The sequence below is a fragment of the Anser brachyrhynchus genome (genome assembly GCF_964034855.1).
Source record: "Anser brachyrhynchus genome assembly, chromosome: 2".
Classification (NCBI taxonomy): Eukaryota; Metazoa; Chordata; class Aves; order Anseriformes; family Anatidae; genus Anser; species Anser brachyrhynchus.
This window is the reverse complement of record NC_137695.1, coordinates 38365733-38386519: the sequence shown is the minus strand read 5'-3', so window position 1 is coordinate 38386519 and position 20787 is coordinate 38365733. Positions and strand designations below refer to the sequence as shown.

The following is a 20787-nucleotide window of genomic DNA, read 5'->3' as shown; positions in this document are numbered from 1 at the left end:
TGAAAGTTACTTCTATGCACTTACAGTCCTTCCGGATATAAAAGTAGAGCTTCTTATGAAAGAACGGGGTTTTGCAAGTATGTATATGTGAAATGAGAAAATGAAGCAAGGTTTTTTCTGTATATCCAAAAGCATTTACAGAAGGTGTGTCTCTGTGTGTTTAATATCCCACAAGTGGCCAATATCCTCCATTTTTTTAAAACCATTGAGCACTGTTAATTTTCAAAGCAAAGTCTGCAAAATTAAAAAGTAGAGATACAGAGATAGGGCAGTTGAAAAATATAAAGTGATTAAAAAACATAGTTCTAACTAGAGTTGTTCAAATAAAAAAAAAATTAAAAAACCCAATTAGAAACAAAAGTCATAGAAAATGTGAACATATTGTGTTCCTTAAATAACCAGATGTTCTTTCCTTCCTGAAGGCAGCCAGGGCTAGGAATAAAAGGTTTAAAACTATTGTTTTAAGTTAACTGTGAATTTTGCAAATCTGTTTTCACCCTTTAGCAAATAAAATTCTAATACAGCAACATAAGCAAAGTAATTTTCATCTTTGGGTGTTCTTATTTCTATGTTGTTCTGTGTTGAAGTGTTAACCTTATCACAATGACTTATTACAAAACCAAAGCTCTACATAGAATATTTCTGGTTTATGTTACATACTAAGAACCTGACAGTCATCCTTTGTCTGAAAGCTAACTGTATCCGTAATATTTTTGTAAAATATGTTAAGAGTTTAATTCTGTGAACACAGTGCTCATCATAAGCCACTGAGTTAAAGAAAGAAACAGGAAAGTGGCTGTACTTGGTCAATAGAAATAGAAGTTACTCATGCTAATAATATTCTCATTACTGCTGCTGATGTTTTTTCAATGTTGTATTTTAATATATTTGCTGACATTGAAAATGGTGGTATATATTTTGCAGAATGTTAAATTCTAACTAAATCCATGATGAAGCATACATGACATTTCAAGTAAGTCATATTAGTTCATCATGACTGAAATTACAGGGACTGCCAGAAAACTTGAGTAAAAATATATGGTCATGATCACTCATATAATGATTAGCTGTAGAAATTTGCATTCCAGCTTTTAACACTTTTCAAAATCTGAGCAATAAGTGACAAGGGGGAAACATATTACTGAAATTTTGAACTGAACTCTTTGTACATTTATTTTCGGCTGAATTTTCTTCTTAAGTAGCTGCCACCGTCTCTGAGTTTTCTCCAAGCTAGTTTCATATGACTGAAAGGCTGTTGAGTTTCACTTTCTTCTTCTTCAGATGGATCCTTTTCTCTACACTCATTAACTGAGGTGCTGCTGCAGAACTGCAACTGGCCTTTGAAAGCTGCCGTTATGTCAGTGTTGTTTGTTTCGCTGTTTGTGGCAGGAGAAAAGCAGGTTTGGGGTTGTTTTGTTTGTTTGTTAGCATTGTGTGTGCAATCTGGCATTAATTACCTCGCTTTAATGACCAGATTGCAGCCAATCAGAAGTAAGAATCTGGTAGTGTTTGGGCATTAGCAGCTCATTAATTTGTACCAACACAGGAAGGTACTGCTTGGGGTGGTTAGTCCATTTTGTTAGAGTAGTACCAACAAGGGGGAGGGAGGGCTGAACAAATGTTTTCTTTTTCCTTTTTTCTTTTTTTTTTTTTTTTTCAATCGTGAAGACTGTGACTGATTTTTCAGGAGATTCACAGCTATACAATACGAGTTTTGGGTGCATGAAAAATGAATTTTGAGTAATGGATATCCCAAGGCAGTATGAGGTGGTGGTGTGAGTAAGGTCACCTGTGCTTCAAAGGAAGGTTGCCTTGACCAGGGCTATGACCGATAAAGGAAACACGTTCCAGAAAAGCTAAGTACATGTCTCTTTATCTGGGAGAAAAGTAAGAAAAAAAAAAAGGGAGAAAAATTAGGAGAAACAAACAAACAAATGCATTTTCTATCAGTGATTCATTGGTACTACTTCATGAATTTCTGTTTCCTGTAATGTCTGAACGTTTAAAATCTTGGATTTTTAATGCAATATACATAGATTTTAATGAATGAAAATGTGTCAGGATCTTCAAACTGACCTCCACTTTTACAACCACATGAAATTCCTTGTAATGAACCAAAGTATTCTGATAGTCTTTCTTCTCAATTTGTAAATACAGTAAGGTCAGCTTTAATCTAAACACCTCTGTTTGAATAAACTGATGTTTTTTCTTTAACTGCACGCCAGGGTTTTTTATGTGGGCCTATACAACTGAAGAATTGCATATATTTTACATGTAAAAAACATGGTATTAATTTAATCTTTATCCTCTTATTCTTGAATTATTATTTTTTTTTTTGCTTTCCAAGGAAATAGGCCATGATTTGTTTTAAAAATTACTGTTTTAAATTTAAGTTATTGTGTTTTGTTAATAGAACAACATATGACAGGCAGCTATGAGTTTAATGATAAATTACTTGGAATAACCATGTTGCCATAGTACCACATAAAAAGTGTACTGTGGATTAAAAACCCTCTTTGTTTTTGTATACACATTTCAAAACCTTCATTCCCAGTGTACCTATGTATTTTAAAATATAAAAAATGTTGTGTGATCAATACTCACAGTTCAATAACTTTCTCATCTATCCCAAAGTTAATTCCAACCTCCCCATGTAAGTTGACAGTGTAATCAACCTACCATGAGATAGTCACCGTCTTCAAAGTACCATGCCCATCGTATTTTCAGGAAGAATTCTTGGAAAGTAAGTGGTTGGTAAATCATATAGTCAAAACATTTCACATGAGAAATCCTTCAAAGCCCTCCTCATTTCACAGCATCATATATAACATAGTAGTCAACACTCTAAGGTGAAAGCTGATCTCATTCACTGCCAAAGACAGTGCTGGTTACGGTGTCGTGCCATCCCTTCAGTGTTGTATACAGAGGCCAGTTATCTGGTTAAGAGCCCACAAATATTATATCAATCCAACTTAACCAGCCATTGCACTTAAATGAATAGAAAATAGAGGAAAGTAATGCAAGCTAAAGCAAAAGTTTCCTCAAAGCAATGACACGTCTCATAGTTGAGACAAAGCCATGTTGCACATAAGATGGTGCAGAAAAAAAGTACTGGTCCCAGTTTCATGTAGGGCCAAGCGAATGCCACTGCAGCCCGCTTCTGGAAACGAGAACGGAGTTGGCAAGGAGGGCACGTTCGCTTAGTTCTCACTGCTGGTGGGAGCTGCAGGCCTGGAGGGCAGTGAGGAGCTGGTGGCATGGCTGGCAATTTCTGGACAGGTGGAGTGGTGTGTTCTCCTTCGGAGGGGAGAAGTACAGGCAAGTTAGAAACCATTAATTCTACTTCCAACTACTATTCAAGTAAGTATGTAATAGGGCTGCATAGAACAGCAAGTAACATCCATTATTCAGTAAATTGTCAAGGCAAGTACTTGCTGATCAATCAACTGGACTAAGAGCTGCAAACATTAAAAAAAATTGTTTGCATTTTTGAATCTTTTTTTTTTTTTTTGCATATTTCATAGTTACGCCTTTTTTCAAAGTGCCTTCCCTATTAATCTGCAACAGAAGTCATGAGGTGCTGTAGCATCATGTTCAGTTAGACGGGCAATTAGGGAAAATTTGGAAATAAGAAGAGAATTATCTCTGCTGATCAGCATTCCTGTTAATATTCACCGGGAATTCATGAGCTTAGTCATGTAATGGGCAAATGCTTTTGAGAGAGGATGGAAGAGAAAGTTCTTTTTGGAAGCTGAAACTTCAAATAGTTCTTTCTCTTTGAGCAAGGTGATATCCTGAGTAGCAAAGTAAAAGCAATGCTGATTGCATTTGATGTTAAAGCAAGAAACTGAAGCACTTCAGGCTCTTAATTACTCTAGCTACTAATAAAACTTACTGCATGTGCGTTTCTCGGGGCTGCTGCTTTCAAATGATTGGTTTACTTCTGTTTAAAAAGTCATCTGAAGCTACTGACCCTCTCCTAAAGAGTAATGATATTATCTATAAAATTACAGCAATAAAATGTGTTTAACAGTGTTAGAGTGAGGTGATTATGGTTCTTCTTGTGTGCAACCTGACAATTCAATTAATCACTTCTAGTATGCATGGCTGTTTATCAAAAGGAAGCACTTAAAACACTTAAAGCACTTTAATTCTACCTAATCAAAAGTTCTCTGTATCATAATTTATTTATTTGACTACAATTTGCAAAACACAAACTGTGAGTTATATAAAAATAGATTCGTAACTTTTCAATAATGTATGAAAGATTAGCTATTGAGTCATACCCAGCCTATTAGGATGTAATTTAAGTTCAGTTTCTTCTGATATAAGTATAGATATACTGCTGTGTATTGACATATTTTATAGTAAATATTAATGTATTAATTGTTTTATACAAAAGCTATTTGAGTAAGTCTGTATTGTAGCATTTTACTTCTAAAATAATAGGATACTTTCAAGAAAGAAATGAGAAAGATATAGTTTCTCCTTTGCTGTAAGGAAAATCAGGTTTGGAGAACTGAGGTAGGTTTCTTGGTTGTTTTTAATGTGCAGAGTGGTCAAAATGGCTCTGTGGTACCCTCGTTCCTGGAGTCACATTATGAAGGGAGTTGCTCATCCCGCGGCATCAGGAGCTTAGCGTGTCTCTTCTGTGTTTTGGAGGAGAAGGCACCAACATCGTATTCCTTTTACCGTGTTGTGCACATGCGGCTCTTTGAAAGAGCCTTTTTCACTCCCCGGGGACGTTTTTCAAATTTTTACGTAGCACGTGACATGAAGAACATAATATAATCTGTTTCTTTTCCAGATAGCAGACGACCAAATCACCCCTAAACAATGTGTTTGTGTGGTTTGTTTGTTTTTTTCCTCTGGTATGTGAGATTTGTGTACAAGCATGTATCTGGAGCAGATGTAATACTGTGTGTTTATAAGGTTTCTATCAGGATAAGCCTAGGATAACTGCATTACCCATAAAGCCATCAGTGAGTTATACAGGTTGTCCAAAACGAGTGCCAATAAAACCATAATGTGGTAGCTTTTCTGTACATAAAGATGTCATATTTTAAATCTCATAATTTGGAACATTCCAGGGTTTAAAGCAAGGCTTGCTGTGTGTTCCCTTCAAAAGCCTGGATCTTTCCTCCACAACGTTGTAAAACTCCTGTTCCTCCCCGCGCAGGGCTGCAAGATGCCAGCGCATAAATCTGTCATGGGACAGGGCTGAGCGCTGTCAGATTTATACCTCACTATTTAGTTAATTTACTTCTTAAAACCAAGGGTTCTGTTGAAAAATAGATGACTAAATTAAGAGGCAGATTTAAAAGGTACTTAAGCGATTCTGTTTATACAAGATGGGGATTTTACGCAGGTTGTGAACTTGAGCATTGGCAGGTTGAAGTCTTTTTGTCTGGAATATCAATAAAAGCTGATGTGGGATGATTTGATCTACCCGTTAAAATGCAATAAGGTGTAAAATGATAAATGCAAAAAAAAAGGCTTTCCAGTCGCTTAGGACAAGGAGCCTAAATAGGCAACTAGAAATTTCTTTCCGTCAAGTCACTGAAGTATTTTTAAATCTCACTTGTCATTTTTTCATTTCGTTATCTCTTGTCATAGAATACCCATGTGAGAGAAAGCATGTGTGTGTGAAGTTAAAAACAGACCATAATGCACAGTATTTAAAATATCATCCTGGTATCTGAATTTTCTAGTTGCCAGGGGGATGAAGGGTTGTCATGTAACAAAACTGGAGCTAATTTATTTCAGCTTGATCAGAGTTGAGGGGTTTCTTCCTGCATTGACCCAATTAAGGGAATTTCTTTCCTTTTCAGTTCTTTCTGGGAATTTTTCTTCTTTCAGGCAAATAGTGCTCCCTAATTTTCTTTATAAACAACTAAATATGATAATTTTTCATGCTGTTATTGCATTGTAAATAACAAGTTCTGTGATTGAAACCCACAGCATCTTTCTGAAAAACGTAAACAGGAAGTATTATTCCCAGTTCGAGGATTATGGTGTTTCTGTGCCAAAGCCAGTATTAGTGTATGGATCTCCTGACTCATGTGATTAAAGGAACTTCTTTATTAGTTCGGTGCATTATACTTTCCATGCTGTTCTACTTTCATATGTACGGCTGATAGATGCAGACTGTCGACCTATGTTCAGGATAATATTTAACTATTGGCATTGAACCACTTTAAAGTTGGCCATTGCCCATCATGTCCTCTAATGCCTCACTGTTGTTTTTTGTTCTTTTTTTCTTTTTAATACGTATTTAACTCTCTGGTATGTAGGTGGATGCAACACCTTTTGTGCTTCAGCAGATTGCTTGTTCCACAGAATGTATAACTAAGGAGGAGGAAGATTAGAAGAAGAGTTTTGGTTTGGGAGTGGCATTTGCTTTGGGTGCTCTAGAGTTTGGGATGGGTTGCTTGGTTAGTATACAAAATAGTTTGGCATGTTTATGTAATGTTAAGCCATTGCTTGTACCGCATAAGCCTAGTCATAGAGTGGAGACAGATTCTTGGATAAATGACAAAAGGATAAAAAAAAAAAGGAAAGGTTAAATTCTCCCTGCAACTAGGTAGGCTATTAGGTAATCGTCAGTATGCAGTTTGTATTAATTATTTGTGTGTAATGGAAAAACTGCTGCAGAACTGAACAAACTGTATTGCTTATCCACATTAAGGCTGCTGTATTTCAACTGTTCCCAGTCCAAATTTCTGCTATGTTTTATCACCTTTATTGAAGAAATAAGTACAGGTGATCTAGAAAGAAAAGGTAAACCTTTGCAGACCTCCTCAGCATTACCGAATATAGGGTCATATGCTCCTCCAAATTTAATCAGAAACAAATGAAAAGAAACAAATATCATTCTAATACAGAAGTATTTTAGCCTGTATGAGAATTGTGAAAGATCTAATACTGTCCTGTCAGCTAAAGAGGGGGAAAAGAAGCAAACTGACTCTTAAAAATATTTCTTTAAATAAAAAAAAAATAAAAAAAACACTTCATCACCATCTTTCTTTTTTATATATAATTCAGTCTGTCCTTTGTTTTAGGCTTAAAATATTATTCATTTAGAAAAATGATATTTGGCAGCATATGTTTAATATGCTAAAAAAAATCTACTTAAAAAGAAAGTTCCGTTTGGCTCTAGTGAGACAATTATGTTAGCGAGACTATTGCTGTGTGCATGTGTAATTCACTGTGGCTGTTCTGTTTGTTTGTTGTTTTGTGTTTTTTTTTTTCTCTGTTGCATTTAGTTATCTGGTTTCAGATACAATCTATTAAGTGGCGTATTTTTCAGTAGTTGAGGTTTCCCCACCTGTCTACCCTAAAACACCTGCAACATATGTTTGTGTAACCCTGCAAAGCTTTGTGTTTTGGGCCTCGAGGAATTCCCCCAGAGCTTTTTGCTTATAAACAGCTGAGCAATTCATTTCTCTAATGACGAGTGCTTTTCCCTTGGCATTGAGGCAATAGCATGTTCACTAAAATAAGTCTCATTTTTCATCAGACATACTGAAAACCTTTTCTCGTTGTTGTCTCTTATTCTGAACCTTCATATTTTGTGCAAAATTAGATACATTTTTTTCTGTTAATATGCAAAAAAGGCGGGAAACACCTAGACAAAGAAGAAAAGAGTGTTGTGTAGGTTCCTCTGCTAGCACCTGCATGGAAACTTTTGCAAATAATGTGTGTTCAAACTGTTAAACATTACGTTACAGCAGCAGCGTGTTTTTCCTGATAGGCTGCAGAGCAATCTGCCTGTGACTTGTGTCCCACAAGCTCGCTTCACTCTATCATAGCAGCTCCGTCGGTAATCTTACGCAGGATGTCTCTGGAGGCTGGGGAAGGAAGGATTTTTACTGGAGAACTTAAGCGTACGGAGCACAGTCCTTAGCTGGTGGGAATTTTAAGAGTTTTTCAGCAGTTCGTGTAAGTTTAGGGAATTTCTGCTACATCTGATGCAATTCTGACCCCATCCTCAGTCCCCTCACCCAGGGAAAGAGCAGGTAACCTGTAACTGAGCTCCAGCCCTTTTCCAGTAAATCAAAGTAGAAAGTCCCCAAAACCCCCCTGCCAGCCCTGGGATTCAGAGTGCGTACATCGGGTTGTGACTTAGAGTAGAAGAGGGATGACGGGGGCTCATACTTTATGGATGTTTTGAACAGTGCAGTCAACCTGTAAATGGGGTAGTGATGGGCTTCTGTCTTCTAAAATTAGAAAGGGCTCAGAATCAGAAGTAGCTAAGAGATACCTGAAACAACTTAAGATACCTCTGTGGCTAATCCTTAAGAGACATACACAATTTAAAAAAATAATAAAAATAATTTTTAAAGTCCAAAATCACACCTGTCTCTACATGTGCTTCCATAGCTGTATTTAGTATGTTGTCCTTCTGAAAGTGTAAATTTGGCAGTTTTCACCAGTTTGAGCACACTTTAGGTAGAAGTGTAAGAACAGAAGAATTGTAAAACCAGAAGACTGCTGCTAAAAATGGTTGTGGAGAAGAAGGATTTGTAGTACTGGCACAGGCAGCTTTTCTCTAGGATTTCTGCACTCTGTTTCCCTAGAAGGGAAAACAAAGTAAATGTCTTAATCTGTTTAATACCCTACACAATTTCTTAGGAAGATTCAACAAATCACTATTTTGAAGGGTTGATTTTGCTGTCATTTTAACAAGATTTTCCATTTAAGAAAAAACATTTCATCTGAGGTACTAGTCAAAATACTTACATAATTTGAAAAAAATAAGAAAAAAAAACTTTACTGGCCATTCTAAATTGCACTGTTTAGGAGAAAATGTTTTGCTGTAAATAAATTTGTTTAATCTTCTGTTCTAATACATGTCATCTAACATACAGGATGGATCAAACTGCACACTTAGACAGGGGAATTAGTTTAAAATACATACAGAGATGTAACTGTAGGTTTTCCTTTCTGCTTCTTATATCCAAATTACTGAAATACTTAAAATTAATGTAAGATTTAAAGGATGTTATCATAACAATATAACTCATAGACTATAGTTTTTGCTGCCTGAAGTGCTGTTTTCCAGAAGTATTTAACATTTCTGTGGTAAAGTTGCACAGATATTTTTCTGCTAACGTATGTCAGGGGTTGTTTTGTTCTGTTTTGTTTTGTTTTAAGTAATGGACTTTCCTTGAAGGATATCTTTGTAGTGTTACAAAAGGATTTGTAGCAGTAACCCTTGGTATTTACTATCGTGCATTTCTAATGTTGTTTTTCCAACATTATTTTTTCTGAGGGCTTTTTTTTCACTGTATGTAATACTACTTTACACTGTTTCTTCCTTTGATACCCTTAAACCACACAGGAATTTAAATGGGCCCCTGTGAAAGTAATGCCTGAGCCTCATTCATATGTTCGAGTTAGATCATTATTACTGTTAAAGGCTTTAAGTGCTTAGATAGCAGATCAGCCTTTCGTGTCTTGAATTGCATGTCATTTCTGCATAAATATGTTTCAAGAAACTGTTCCACATGATCTTTTCCTTTTTCTTCCTTTTCTATTTTTTTTTACAGAAGCAAAGTGTAATAATCTTTTTTCATTTCATTGGGACGTGGAACAGAAATTCCATTCTTTTTGCCAGGTTTAAAATACATACAGTTATTGGAAACAGACTGCAAAACCAAGTAGCAAAGTGAGTTTTTCAAAAGGGGCTGCCCTTTGAATTAGAAGTGCCAGCTATTTTAACCATCTCTTATCTTCCACCTGATGGAAATGGACATCAAGTCACATGAAGAAAAGTTATTTAATTCATGGGAGAAAAGTTACACTGTTTGATTGCTTGCAGAGTAGTCACAGAACCATCAGTTATCCTCATCACGTCAGTTTGGATTTGATTATCATAGAAATGCATTGAATTACCAAACTAGAGCAATAGTAACTAAAGCTGATTCATTGTTATTGCTGTCATTTGATGAGGACTGACTTACAAGCCATGAATGGGTAGAGTTATGCAAATATTGTTTTTATAACAAGAGAAGAAAAATGTACAGCGGCCATTACAATGTGGGTGGTAGAATAGATGAGAATTTTTTTAATGCTTGTCTAATAGCTTTTAGTTGTTGTTTCATTTTTTAATGAACATCACAAACAGGATATATTTTTAAAATGTTTAATGTGTTTCCAAAAAAAGGAAATGAGGCATATCATACAAGATTAAGTCTGACTGCATGAAACGATCTGGAAATTCCCAGCTTTACATTTGACCCCAGAAATTTTGATACCTGCCTTTTGATACCTACCACCTCCTTAAGTCTTCCTCTCTCCTGTTGTACACATGCAATAGTTTGGTCGTTAAAATGCAACTCCTATACCTCCTCCAAAAATAAGAAGGTTTTCAAGGAAAGAGCGTTATCTGCAGTTACATGGAAAATGAGTTCAGTAAAACTATATTTGCTATTAACAGGATTTCAGAAGGCAGATCAGAATATAAGGCAACAGCCTACAAATTAACCAACCTTTGAAGCAAATACCTATAAAGTATTTTGATCTGTTTTGTGCAGTGTATCTGATCATTACACTGAAATGTATCATTTTGTTTTTTCTTACACTAGAAATGCTTTACTTTAAACCATTTCTCCTCAAATTCATGTTTATATATATAAGGCATTCTCTGTAGCTCTCTGCTATTTTAGATTAAGCCATATGCACTTTTTTACTTCAAATTAAAAAAAAAAAAGTTTTCAGATAGTGCCCTTCAGGTTGCATTAATTCAATCAAAATTCTTTATGTAATACTGTGCTCTGTGCCTCATCACTATTCAGCAGAATATCAGCTCCAGAAAAGATGACTTCAGAGCTATTGGAGGCAGTGGGCTTCAATGAAATACTTTCATTTTTGCAGAGGTGGAAACTAACAAATAGCTTCGGGTTTCGGTATTAATTATAAAAATTTTGTTACAGGAGAACAGCGCTGTTTGTGGCTTCCGTACTGAGCAGGGGAAGGTCAGAGAAACAGGCTCCGTGTGCCATCTAGTGGCTCTCGATAGCTTTCTTGGCTTAGCCCACAATTAAGCTTCTAATGCGCTCACTGCAATATGCAAGCTCTGGTTTGTCCTTAGTACTATCATTTTGTTTAAAACCATGTCATTTTACCTTGGCAATGGGAAAATTCTGTACCAGGGCTAAAGGAGGAAATGAGATCGGTGTCTGAACTTTGCCAGATTTTACTGATTTCGTTAGAAGCGGTCTCACGGCAGCCAGCGATGCCCTCCCTGTGTGAAAAAACACTGATTTCTCTAAGCCTGAAGAGCTAACTGGTAACATTTGGTGTTATTTTTAAGTATCTTAAGATTGCATTTTTATGTAACTACCATTACTGCCCTCAGAAACCAGGATCCTGGGAAAATAAATTACTCTTTATATTTTTAATCTTCATTAATAAACATACTTCTTGTCTCTGCTTTAAATCTGTCAGAAAAATCCTGAATCCTGTACAGTGTTCTTTTTTTTTTTTAAGTTAAGGTAATGGTTTTTTTTGTTGTTTTTTTTTTAATAGAAAAATCCAAGACCAGTGACTCACCAGTTCCAACAAAATTTAGATTATTACAAAGCACGTGGAGCAGACTTGATGAATAAAACCCGGTAAGCTATTTCTGAAGATGTTTTCACTGAACTAATATCTTACATAAATAAAATGTTCCATAAGTCACTTTTATCCCAAAAAAGAATTACATAAGTAGTGTTAGAAGCACGTGTGCTTAGTTCATGAAATTTATTTTGAATTTTTACCTTACTATTACCTGAAAAATGGAGGTTTCACAGATAGTGCTTTGGTCAAATCACTGGCTTTTTTTTTTAAGACTAAGAGGATTCATACACAGTGAAGTGTACACTAAAAGCAGGGGGTAAAACATTGATGTGAGTTCTGCAGCTGAGATACTTCCAGTAGCACATCTAGTTGCACTACAATTGCGTTACATACCAATGTAACACAAGCTGTGTAAGTTAAATTAATGTAAATCCAGTTTGAAGGAATTTTTACTAAACCTTTTTGCAACATTCCTTCCTCATTTTTTTTTTAGAAATGGCTTGTATCAATATGACTTTATCTGTTGATATGTAGTCTAGTGGTGCCTGTGCCCTGGCAGGATGGCCGGTGCTGATGGCAGGTGGCTGTTGCCTCCTCTTGGTTGTCAAAAGCTGTTGTGTTTATTTAATTTTTTTAAATGGTCTCAAGACTTGCCCCAGATTAAAAAATAATAATAATTTGGAAATGCCAGAATAATTATTTCAGGGATTTTGGGTGGAAACAAGTCATAAAGTCCAAACAGGAATGACACCTGTTGGAAACTTAAATTCTAAGGACACAAATAGCCACTAAATCTGTGAATTCATTGCACACAGGAGAAATTGTTTAGAATAGTTCAGACAGGGGAGTAACTCAAGAGAAATTTGTCTCAGCGCAGGACCATTTAGAGTAGGTCAGACATGGTAAATCTGGTTAAGATTAGAGAAGAACTAGAGATCTATACTAGAGAAAGAATTGGAGGATGTAACATCAGGAAATGTTTCTGCAGTGAGCAGAGAGATGGATTAGACAAGCTAACAGATCATTTTCCTCTTTAATTCCACAGACTCAATAATATATTTAAAATATCTTTAAAACTCTCTAACATGTATTTCTTCTATCTAAAATATCTTCACAAATCTCTGACATGTATTGCTTATTTTATCACATACAAAATTTTTTAATCTGTCATACTCATAAATTTATCTCTCATCTCTCATAATGGCTACTTACTGAAGAGATAAATGCCTTTGCATAAGGCTTGCTTAAAACAAAACATTTTTATCTTAGCAGAAAACTGCAGAGATTGAATCATCTTCCCACTGCTAGTTTAAAAATACACCATTCATAGTCAAGGTCAATGATGCTTATTGTGATGAAACAAAATTGTTTGCTTCATAAACGGAATTCACATCTCCTTGATATTCATATTTTTAAACTGATGCCTTACTTTTAAATGCATCTGCTGATAACTGTACAACATAATCAATCAGCATTTTTCTTGTAATTGTTGTGTATGTCTGATACATTTAGATGGCTAAAATGCAGACATTGATCCATGTTTAATGGCTGTAATCATCCTTTGTGTTAATATATCAGACATTTAAACAGTAAGAAATAGATACATTGTTCTTATTTTCCTGAACTTCAGCTTTTTTCATGCCTTCTCCAGAGATCTAACACCTTGCTATTGTTCATTTTCTGAAGCTGCAATACAGCGAAATCACACAGTGGATTGTACTTACAGATACTTTTGTTAAGACCGCCTCTTGACAAAAAATGTAGATAACATCATTACTTATTTTTCATGTATGTATGTGTTCTGAGTTGATCATTAGCAGTCAGTTCAGAGCCAAGACTTACAGAGGTACTAGGAACTGCAATAACTATCCTTTCTAATTCTCAATTATAAAACATTATTGCATATTGTTGTTGAAAGCATTTTTCGAATTCGTGTTTTGAACACAATGGCTTAGAGAAGATTTTTGGTGTTTGTTGTTTCTGTTTAGTACAGTATCTCAAGAACTCTCTTTCCAACCATCCAAAAATACAAATAATCTGACTTTTGGTCTACATATATGTCAAAGCAGCAAGTTACGCAGTGTAGAAAAAGAAAACCGATTCATTAGACAAACATACAGTTGAAAAAAAGCAACAAGCTGGTGGACACAAATACACAAACAGATGAACCTTAAAGTTTCCGTGATCTCAACATTATATTCTATTCTGTTTGCTTCTTTACAAAAGCTTTGTCTCGAGCATCTGTGGACCATCAGGATTTGACTGATGCAGTTAACTCAAACCATCCAGTGACTTTGTTGCTTATGTACTCTCCAAGAAAAAGCTCTGCTTCCAGTAAATACTATTTTTTTGTGCGAAGTCAAGCTTTTTTTTAGCTTATTGTCAAGGCTCCAAACTTTGAGGCAACGCAAATCTAGGACTCGGTGTGCAAGCCATTATCTTTTTTGTAAGGTGATGGTTCAGGCGAGTGAGGATACATAGTACCCCAGTCCTGGGAATTTGTCCTGGTGGACCAAGGAGAAAACATATGCCAAATACACTTATGTTCATGTTCTGAATCTCAACAAATTATTACTGATGTGGCCCTGAAATCAGTGAGGGAGTTAGATTCATTGCAGATTATTGATATCTGCTTGATATCTGCTAAGGCAGCATTTCATATGTCTTCTTCCACCTTTAAAGCTACAATCTGTGTGTTCTTTATGGAATGGAGAAATCATTAAACAAAAGGCTCTGTGCTGATTCTTCTGAGGCCACATATATATGATGGAATCAAGAAAAACCTCTTTTTTTTTTTGCCTTAAGTGCCTCTGCATACCCTGGGGAACTGATTAATAAACAAATCTGCCAAATAGTAGCAGAGTAAATTTTAATAATAATAAATATTATATCATGTCCCCTTCTTAAAATCATTAGGACTATTTAATTTGCTTTTGAAACCATTTGGGTCCCCTACAGGGGCATTTTATAAACCTGCAATTACTCTTTTTGTAGTTACTTTGTCTGTTACTCTGAGGTGACTACAGAAAGACTTCTTGCAATATTGGTGGCAATTAATAAAATGGGGAGATGTGGAAACGTCCTGTAGTCAATATTCAGCAATCATTCTCCACACTGCTGCTCTTTCAGAAATACATGATGTGCTCTCTTTCTTCATCACCAGTCTGTGGCAGGAGAGCCCTATCTCATGAGTCTGCAAGCTCACATACTTTCTTCTGCTTTCTCTCATTTTAATCTTATCTATCCTTCATCTAAACAACTGTTGTTATTTTCTGGTTATGTTCTATACACATGTATGTGTTCATATTGTGTATTTGAAAAAATACATACATATGGAGCCAGGAAAATGATACGAACGCTAACATCAAAATTACTTTTTCAGGCGCGTGCACAAGTTACAGGTCACCTATATTAATTTGTTTGTAATTGATTTTTTACTCCAAAACATTGTGAAACTATTTTCCCCAGTAAGATGATTGTATTGTTTTTAGTTAAATATATTTCTTCAAATTTTTTAAACACAGCTATTTATATCACTGATGTGTAGATCAGTAAAATAAAACATCAGGAGTGGAAAGGTCTCTGTGATTGTGATAGATTTCTGTGCAGGGTATTTCAAGCATTAATTACATAAAACGGGAAAATATTGCATGAGCAAATGGGAATGGCTTTGCTGATCTCTGGGTTATGTGAACACTTACACTGGGAATTAGAAGCTGCTTTGCCTCTTTATTTTAAACAGATTAAATGGTTTGGTAATTTTCTCATTCTTAACGTTGCATGTAACTGAAGTGAATTAAATATCCACTGTAGTTAAAAATAAAAGGTAACAGTGATAAGAATCATGACCCAGTATATGTGTTATATCCTGAAGCCATTCTTCAGCCAAAATCACTTTTGAAATCAGGATTCCCTTTACAAAGCACTTGGCTTGAAATGACTAGTTTGAGCAGAGTGTGAAATAAGAGCAAAAGACATGTAGCTTTTCCGACTTAAAATCAGAGTCTGGTGGTAGTTTTATTTGTTAAAAGAAATGTTTGTGTTTGAGTTATTCTAAACATTTAAGAGAATTTAATCTAACAGAATAAATGTTAAAGTAGTCTTGGAATAAGAAGTGCAGAAAGTCGAAGTTTTCTTATGTTTCTGACACTTCAGAGCATGGATAGCTTCTTGACACTTTTTTTGTTTAAGAAGGCAATTTAAGAGAAGTGGTGCAAAATTCTTTGTTTAGGTTTAGTTTGCATTTTTCAGGAAGAAAGGACCAAAAGACTTTGACCACTACTGGTTAGGAAAAACCTGCACCATGTTATCCCTGTGGCTCCTGTGTATGTTCCAGCGTGACTGTGATAAAATATGTTCTTTGTATTGCTCAACTCTTGTTTTTTTTCCATTTTGAAAAACAATGCGTGTATGCATTGCTGTGTCTGTGAAAGCGGTTGGCAAGGATGTGATGATTTCTCTTTTCCTCTTTCCAGTGCCAGTGCTAAGGCTGCCCCACTGAACATCAACAAAGTCTCCAACAGCTTGCTGAATTTTGGACGAAAGCTGATTGCTCCAGCTATGGCTTCAGGTAGTGCTGTGGGCCCTCCAGCCAGTGGGGGCAGCTTTCCTCCACCTGCAGTGCCCATCCGCAGCGCAGCGGAAGCCCCCCAGTACCACCACCACCACCAGCACCATCAGCACCACCACCACCACCAGGCGCAGCAGCAGAGAATGATGAAATCCGAAAGCATGCCAGTTCAGCTGGGCAAAGGTAATGCTGAAAAGCGTGGCGATGCCACCACAGGAGGAAGCATTGTCACGTGCCTCAAGGACTGAAGAAAGTCCTTTTATTGATTTTCGATCAATGGGTTCACATCTGGAGGAAACAAAAAACAGGATTTTGTTAAGCAGGATGTTTGCAATGTAATGTAGAATTAGACGTTACGTCAGAAATGCACAGATACTATAGGAAGTTTTGAACCTTTGAAAAAATATTAACATATTACATGAAACATACGAGCAAACTTCAGTGTTGCCGTAGACATTATCTATCTTGCTATACGTTAATTTTGCAGTCTTTTAAATGCAATGTTTTTTTAACTGTAAGACTAATTTCATATAGGTATTTTTTCAGGTTATTGGCACAAATCCCATGCATAACAATATTAGCCAAATATGACTGCAGGATGTTAGATCAATTACAGAGTAATTCTTAATAAACAAAATCTTATTCCCTTTAGAATGTGTGGAACTTACTTGAGAAGTTATTTGAACAATGACATATATTTGCCTTATAATAATTCGTGATGGCCCTCTGCACTTTTTCTATTTAATAAATACTTTTCCTGGAGCCTTTTTTTTAATATTTTTGAAGGACAGTTTATTCGAACAACAAAGTCAATGAGCTCAGTTTTGGTAGTTGTTCCTTATGCTCTGCTAGGCTCAAAACATATTTCTGCTTTTCATCTTCAAACAGCCTATGGCAGTAGTTTGCAAGGAGTATGCAGAGCAATACTGTATCTGCTGCTTCTAGCAACTCTTCCCACGTAATGGTTGTGTGAGGGCTGGTCAAGGTGCTGGTTGCACTGAACAATTGCATAGTATTGCATAATGTTTTTCACAAGATTTGAAAGCCTAAGAGAAAGGAAATGACACTTCCATAGCTCAGATCGATGGTTCTTTCTCTGTCCCATGGCACCCTTGTGGTCCAGACTTAGTCCTTGCATGACGCACCGCTTCCCCAGGAGATACTGCGTGAGCAGAATTCAGGGGTACAGCTGTTCTCACGAAGCAGAGAGATGCAGGTAATTCTGTAAGGGCCGCTACAGCTGCTTGGCAAAATCCAGATTTGTAGCTTCTCTCAGAATCCTAGAACCTCCAAAACGGCTCCAGCAAAGGTTTTACAGTCCCCAAGACTGTGCAAATGTGAAAATGAAATGCAGTAATTTCTTGCCGTACAGTGGCGTCATTTGTTTTTTATTTACAATTTTTGTGTACACTCCTGTTTGAATCCTTGATGCAGATCCTGCTTAAGTCAATGGAACTAAAATTAGGTCTAGAAGGAAGTTATTTCCACAGTTTTGAACAGGTTCTTTTATTTGCTTTTTAAAAAAAGTTCCATAATTCCATTATCACATGCCTGATTTTATACCTTCTGGGTTGAAAAGTGGTCCTTAGATAGATGGTGATTTTCTTTTCCCTGTTTAATGTGAAAAAATCTGTAAGCACCTTCTGTAGGTGGAATCAGTTGTAGCTTAATACTGATCTAGCTGATCAAGGATGGCCCTGTTTATGCTCCTATACGTTAACAAAATTGTGGCATCATCCAGAAACACACCTGACACTTTCCATATAACAATCAGAATAAAAACTGTGGTTAGGCTTTGGTGATTGTCATGCACAAGCTGTGCACATATTTCTACATCAACAGAATATCCATATTTGCTACAACTTTTGCAGACATAATTTAAAGACAACAAAATGTAAATACACCTTCTTTAATCAGTTGAGATGACAATGAGTTTTATTTTATGTGCTAGTGCCATGTTTGTTGTTCCAGATCTATATAGTTATCAGTATGTTGCCTGTAGTTGGACTGAAATTTTGAATGATGGCAGCTAACTACTTTTGCAAGCACTGTAATTTATATTTTTTAAGAGATGCCCAAATGGCGCATAGCATCATCTCCGCCCATTCTTAAAAGTGAGTCTTTTAAGTTCTTTGCGAGAAGACAGTATCATCCCCTTAAGAAAGTACTGTGGGCGGTGGATCTGCAGTGGATGAGAGCACTTCCTGGCAGGTTTGAACAAAGTGCTTCAGGGGCCAGGGATTTAGGACAAACAGACATATCCAGAGAAACTCTTATTCCACTTACTCTGTTTGTACTGAACTCCTTAGCTTTAAGTGCCTTTTGATTTTGTGCACTGGCTTTTGCTGAACTCTGGCTTCTGCTCTAGCTTTTGGGTTTCTAAAAGCTGTTTGGTATGGTTTATAACTATAAGGCTATCAAGTCACTGACAAGCTGTATCTAACTGTCTAATGTTCCTGTTCTTCACTGTGTTTTCAGCTCCCCTTAACCTCCTGGAGCTTGGTTATTTAGCTGAGATAGGCAGAGGCATGCATTTTGCATTTGAGTTGATAGTCATTTGCACTTCCAATTGATCTACTACTCACAGATGTTCAGTTGGACAATATACCCAAAGAATGAAATGCTGTACATCTGACAGGGATCAAGTCAGTAATGAAAGCTATCCATTTTTTTCATATCATATTAGTCCTTTCAGGTTTTGAATGCTCAAGTAGTGTTGATAATTTAAATTAAGATGTAGAGTGTTGTAAGTTTGAAGAGATTAAATTCAGTGCCTTTGTATGAAGTGTGAAGAAGTCATTGGTAACAAAATGTCTTGAAGGACTGGCAAAATAATCCTCTTCCAGCTTTAACAGCTCTGCTTTGGCACAGTTAGCACTCGTGTCACAAACCAGCAGCAGTGGCAGGCATCACTCATGCATCCACCTCAAGGGGTGGCAATTGCTGTTCTGTGTGAGGGGTGGTTATTTTGTATCATCAGTAGGAATTGTTTCTCTTTCCAAAGTTTTTGCACTTGCTGAATTTCTTTAAAAAATGCATAAAATTTAGAGAACATACATGGAAAAACAGCAGACATACTTTAAAAAAAAAAAACCATAATTGCAAGCCTGTAATTCCAGATGAGTCTTCAACATTACAAATCACAGTTGAACAAAGTATCCAGACACCTAATTGGAAAATCAGTTCCTCCTAATAATATATTAATCCCATTCAGCCTGTCCTCAGCACAGAAGACTGGGTATCATTACTGATTACTTATGCAAGGTAGCCTGCTAATACAAAAAGGATTAAAATAGTCTTTTGATCCTTTTTGATCTTTCACAATGAAAGAATTCATTGGCACAAATGTTACATTTAAATCTAGAGTTCATTGGATTGTCAAGTTGAGTTTGTGGTCTTGAAAGACAAAAATACTGATAATGAAAAAATCTGGAAAAAAGAAAAAAAAGCAGAATTGTTGCCTTTGCGTTTAACCAGATTCTTGAGCATTCAAAAACTGCATAATCTTTGATTACCAAATGCCAACGTGTTGCCAGAAAAAAAAAGCATTTCTCTTTCACTTCTTCCCAGATAGTGCAAGATACAGTTTTCCTTCTAGGTCCTTTCTCAATGAAACCCAAAAGGATTTTTGATTTGAATGGCACTTTATCACAAGGACACATTAGAGGACCAGTTTGAAGAGGAAGTTCTGCCAAAACTCTGATCAGCTATTTAAAGTGTTTCCAGGCTTCTGTTTATTTTTATGAGTTGATGCTTCTGAGGTATTTGTTGTAGCAGGAATAGAATTTCCACAGTCACCTAATATGCCCTAACGAAATTATCTCCGTATGTAGAATTAGTTAGGAACTATGCCTAGAAAATGAGTATGCTTTTTCTGAAGGAAAAAGGATTTGTACTTACTGACAGCAGAACTAAAAATAAGTGAAAGGAATAAGACACTGACTTATTTTTTTTTCCTTTAAAAAAAAAATGTGTATATGTAAGTATTCTTAGGTAATTATGAAATTTTCTTCACAGCATGAACATGATACTGCCAAACCAGCAGAATGGCAGAAAAGCCCGAAACAGGATGTTTTTGCCTGTTTGTTGTAGACAGTTCAGATCGTGAACACTGCTGGAACCACTGCTTTTTTCCGTGTGCGTGGAAGCAGCGTGTAATACGCCGGCTGTCAAAACGTGCCATTCGCCTTTGCCTCGCCTCATGGGGCTCTCTTACAACATACATCCCGTTCACGCTGCGGTCTCGGTGCTGAACAGAACGAGAAGTTGCAGGTCTTTACTTGGGTGAACTGCGTGTGCGTGGAAACCCCTCTAACGTGTCTGTTTGTCCACCAGGCGAGGCGGCCAGGGGCAGCGATGCCGCGCGGCCTGCTCCTGCGCAGAACCCCCCAGCCCACCCAGGTACAGTTGCCGTGACAATGGCGAGTGGTTTCGTGCCTTCGGCATCACCGTGGGGCTGCCGAGGGACCCCCGCGGGTTTTCTTCATCTGTGGCGTCTCCATTCCCCGTTCATTGCCATTGTCCATCCACCAAGCGGCACTGTTGTGTAGAAGGAAAAAAAAAAAAAAAAAGCAGCTTCGCTTCATCCCTCCCCGACTCTGCTGTGTGTGGCTCTGCGGTCACGTTCCCGTACGCCAGCATCTGTCCTGGTT

General features: G+C 36.7%; 1 protein-coding gene across 6 annotated transcripts in view; it reads left to right on the top strand.

The window, feature by feature from the left end:
* TBC1D5 (TBC1 domain family member 5) overlaps positions 1-20787 on the top strand; it is a 320762-nt gene that overhangs the window by 249849 nt on the left and 50126 nt on the right. For 5 of the 6 annotated variants that reach the window (XM_080583485.1, XM_080583486.1, XM_080583482.1 and 2 more), the window contains 3 exons: positions 11533-11618; positions 16041-16318; positions 20471-20536. In XM_080583485.1, the coding sequence (XP_080439611.1) occupies positions 11533-11618; positions 16041-16318; positions 20471-20536 (430 nt within the window). The remainder of the gene's footprint in view (positions 1-11532; positions 11619-16040; positions 16319-20470; positions 20537-20787) is intronic. The other variant, XM_080583487.1, reaches the window with a different exon arrangement.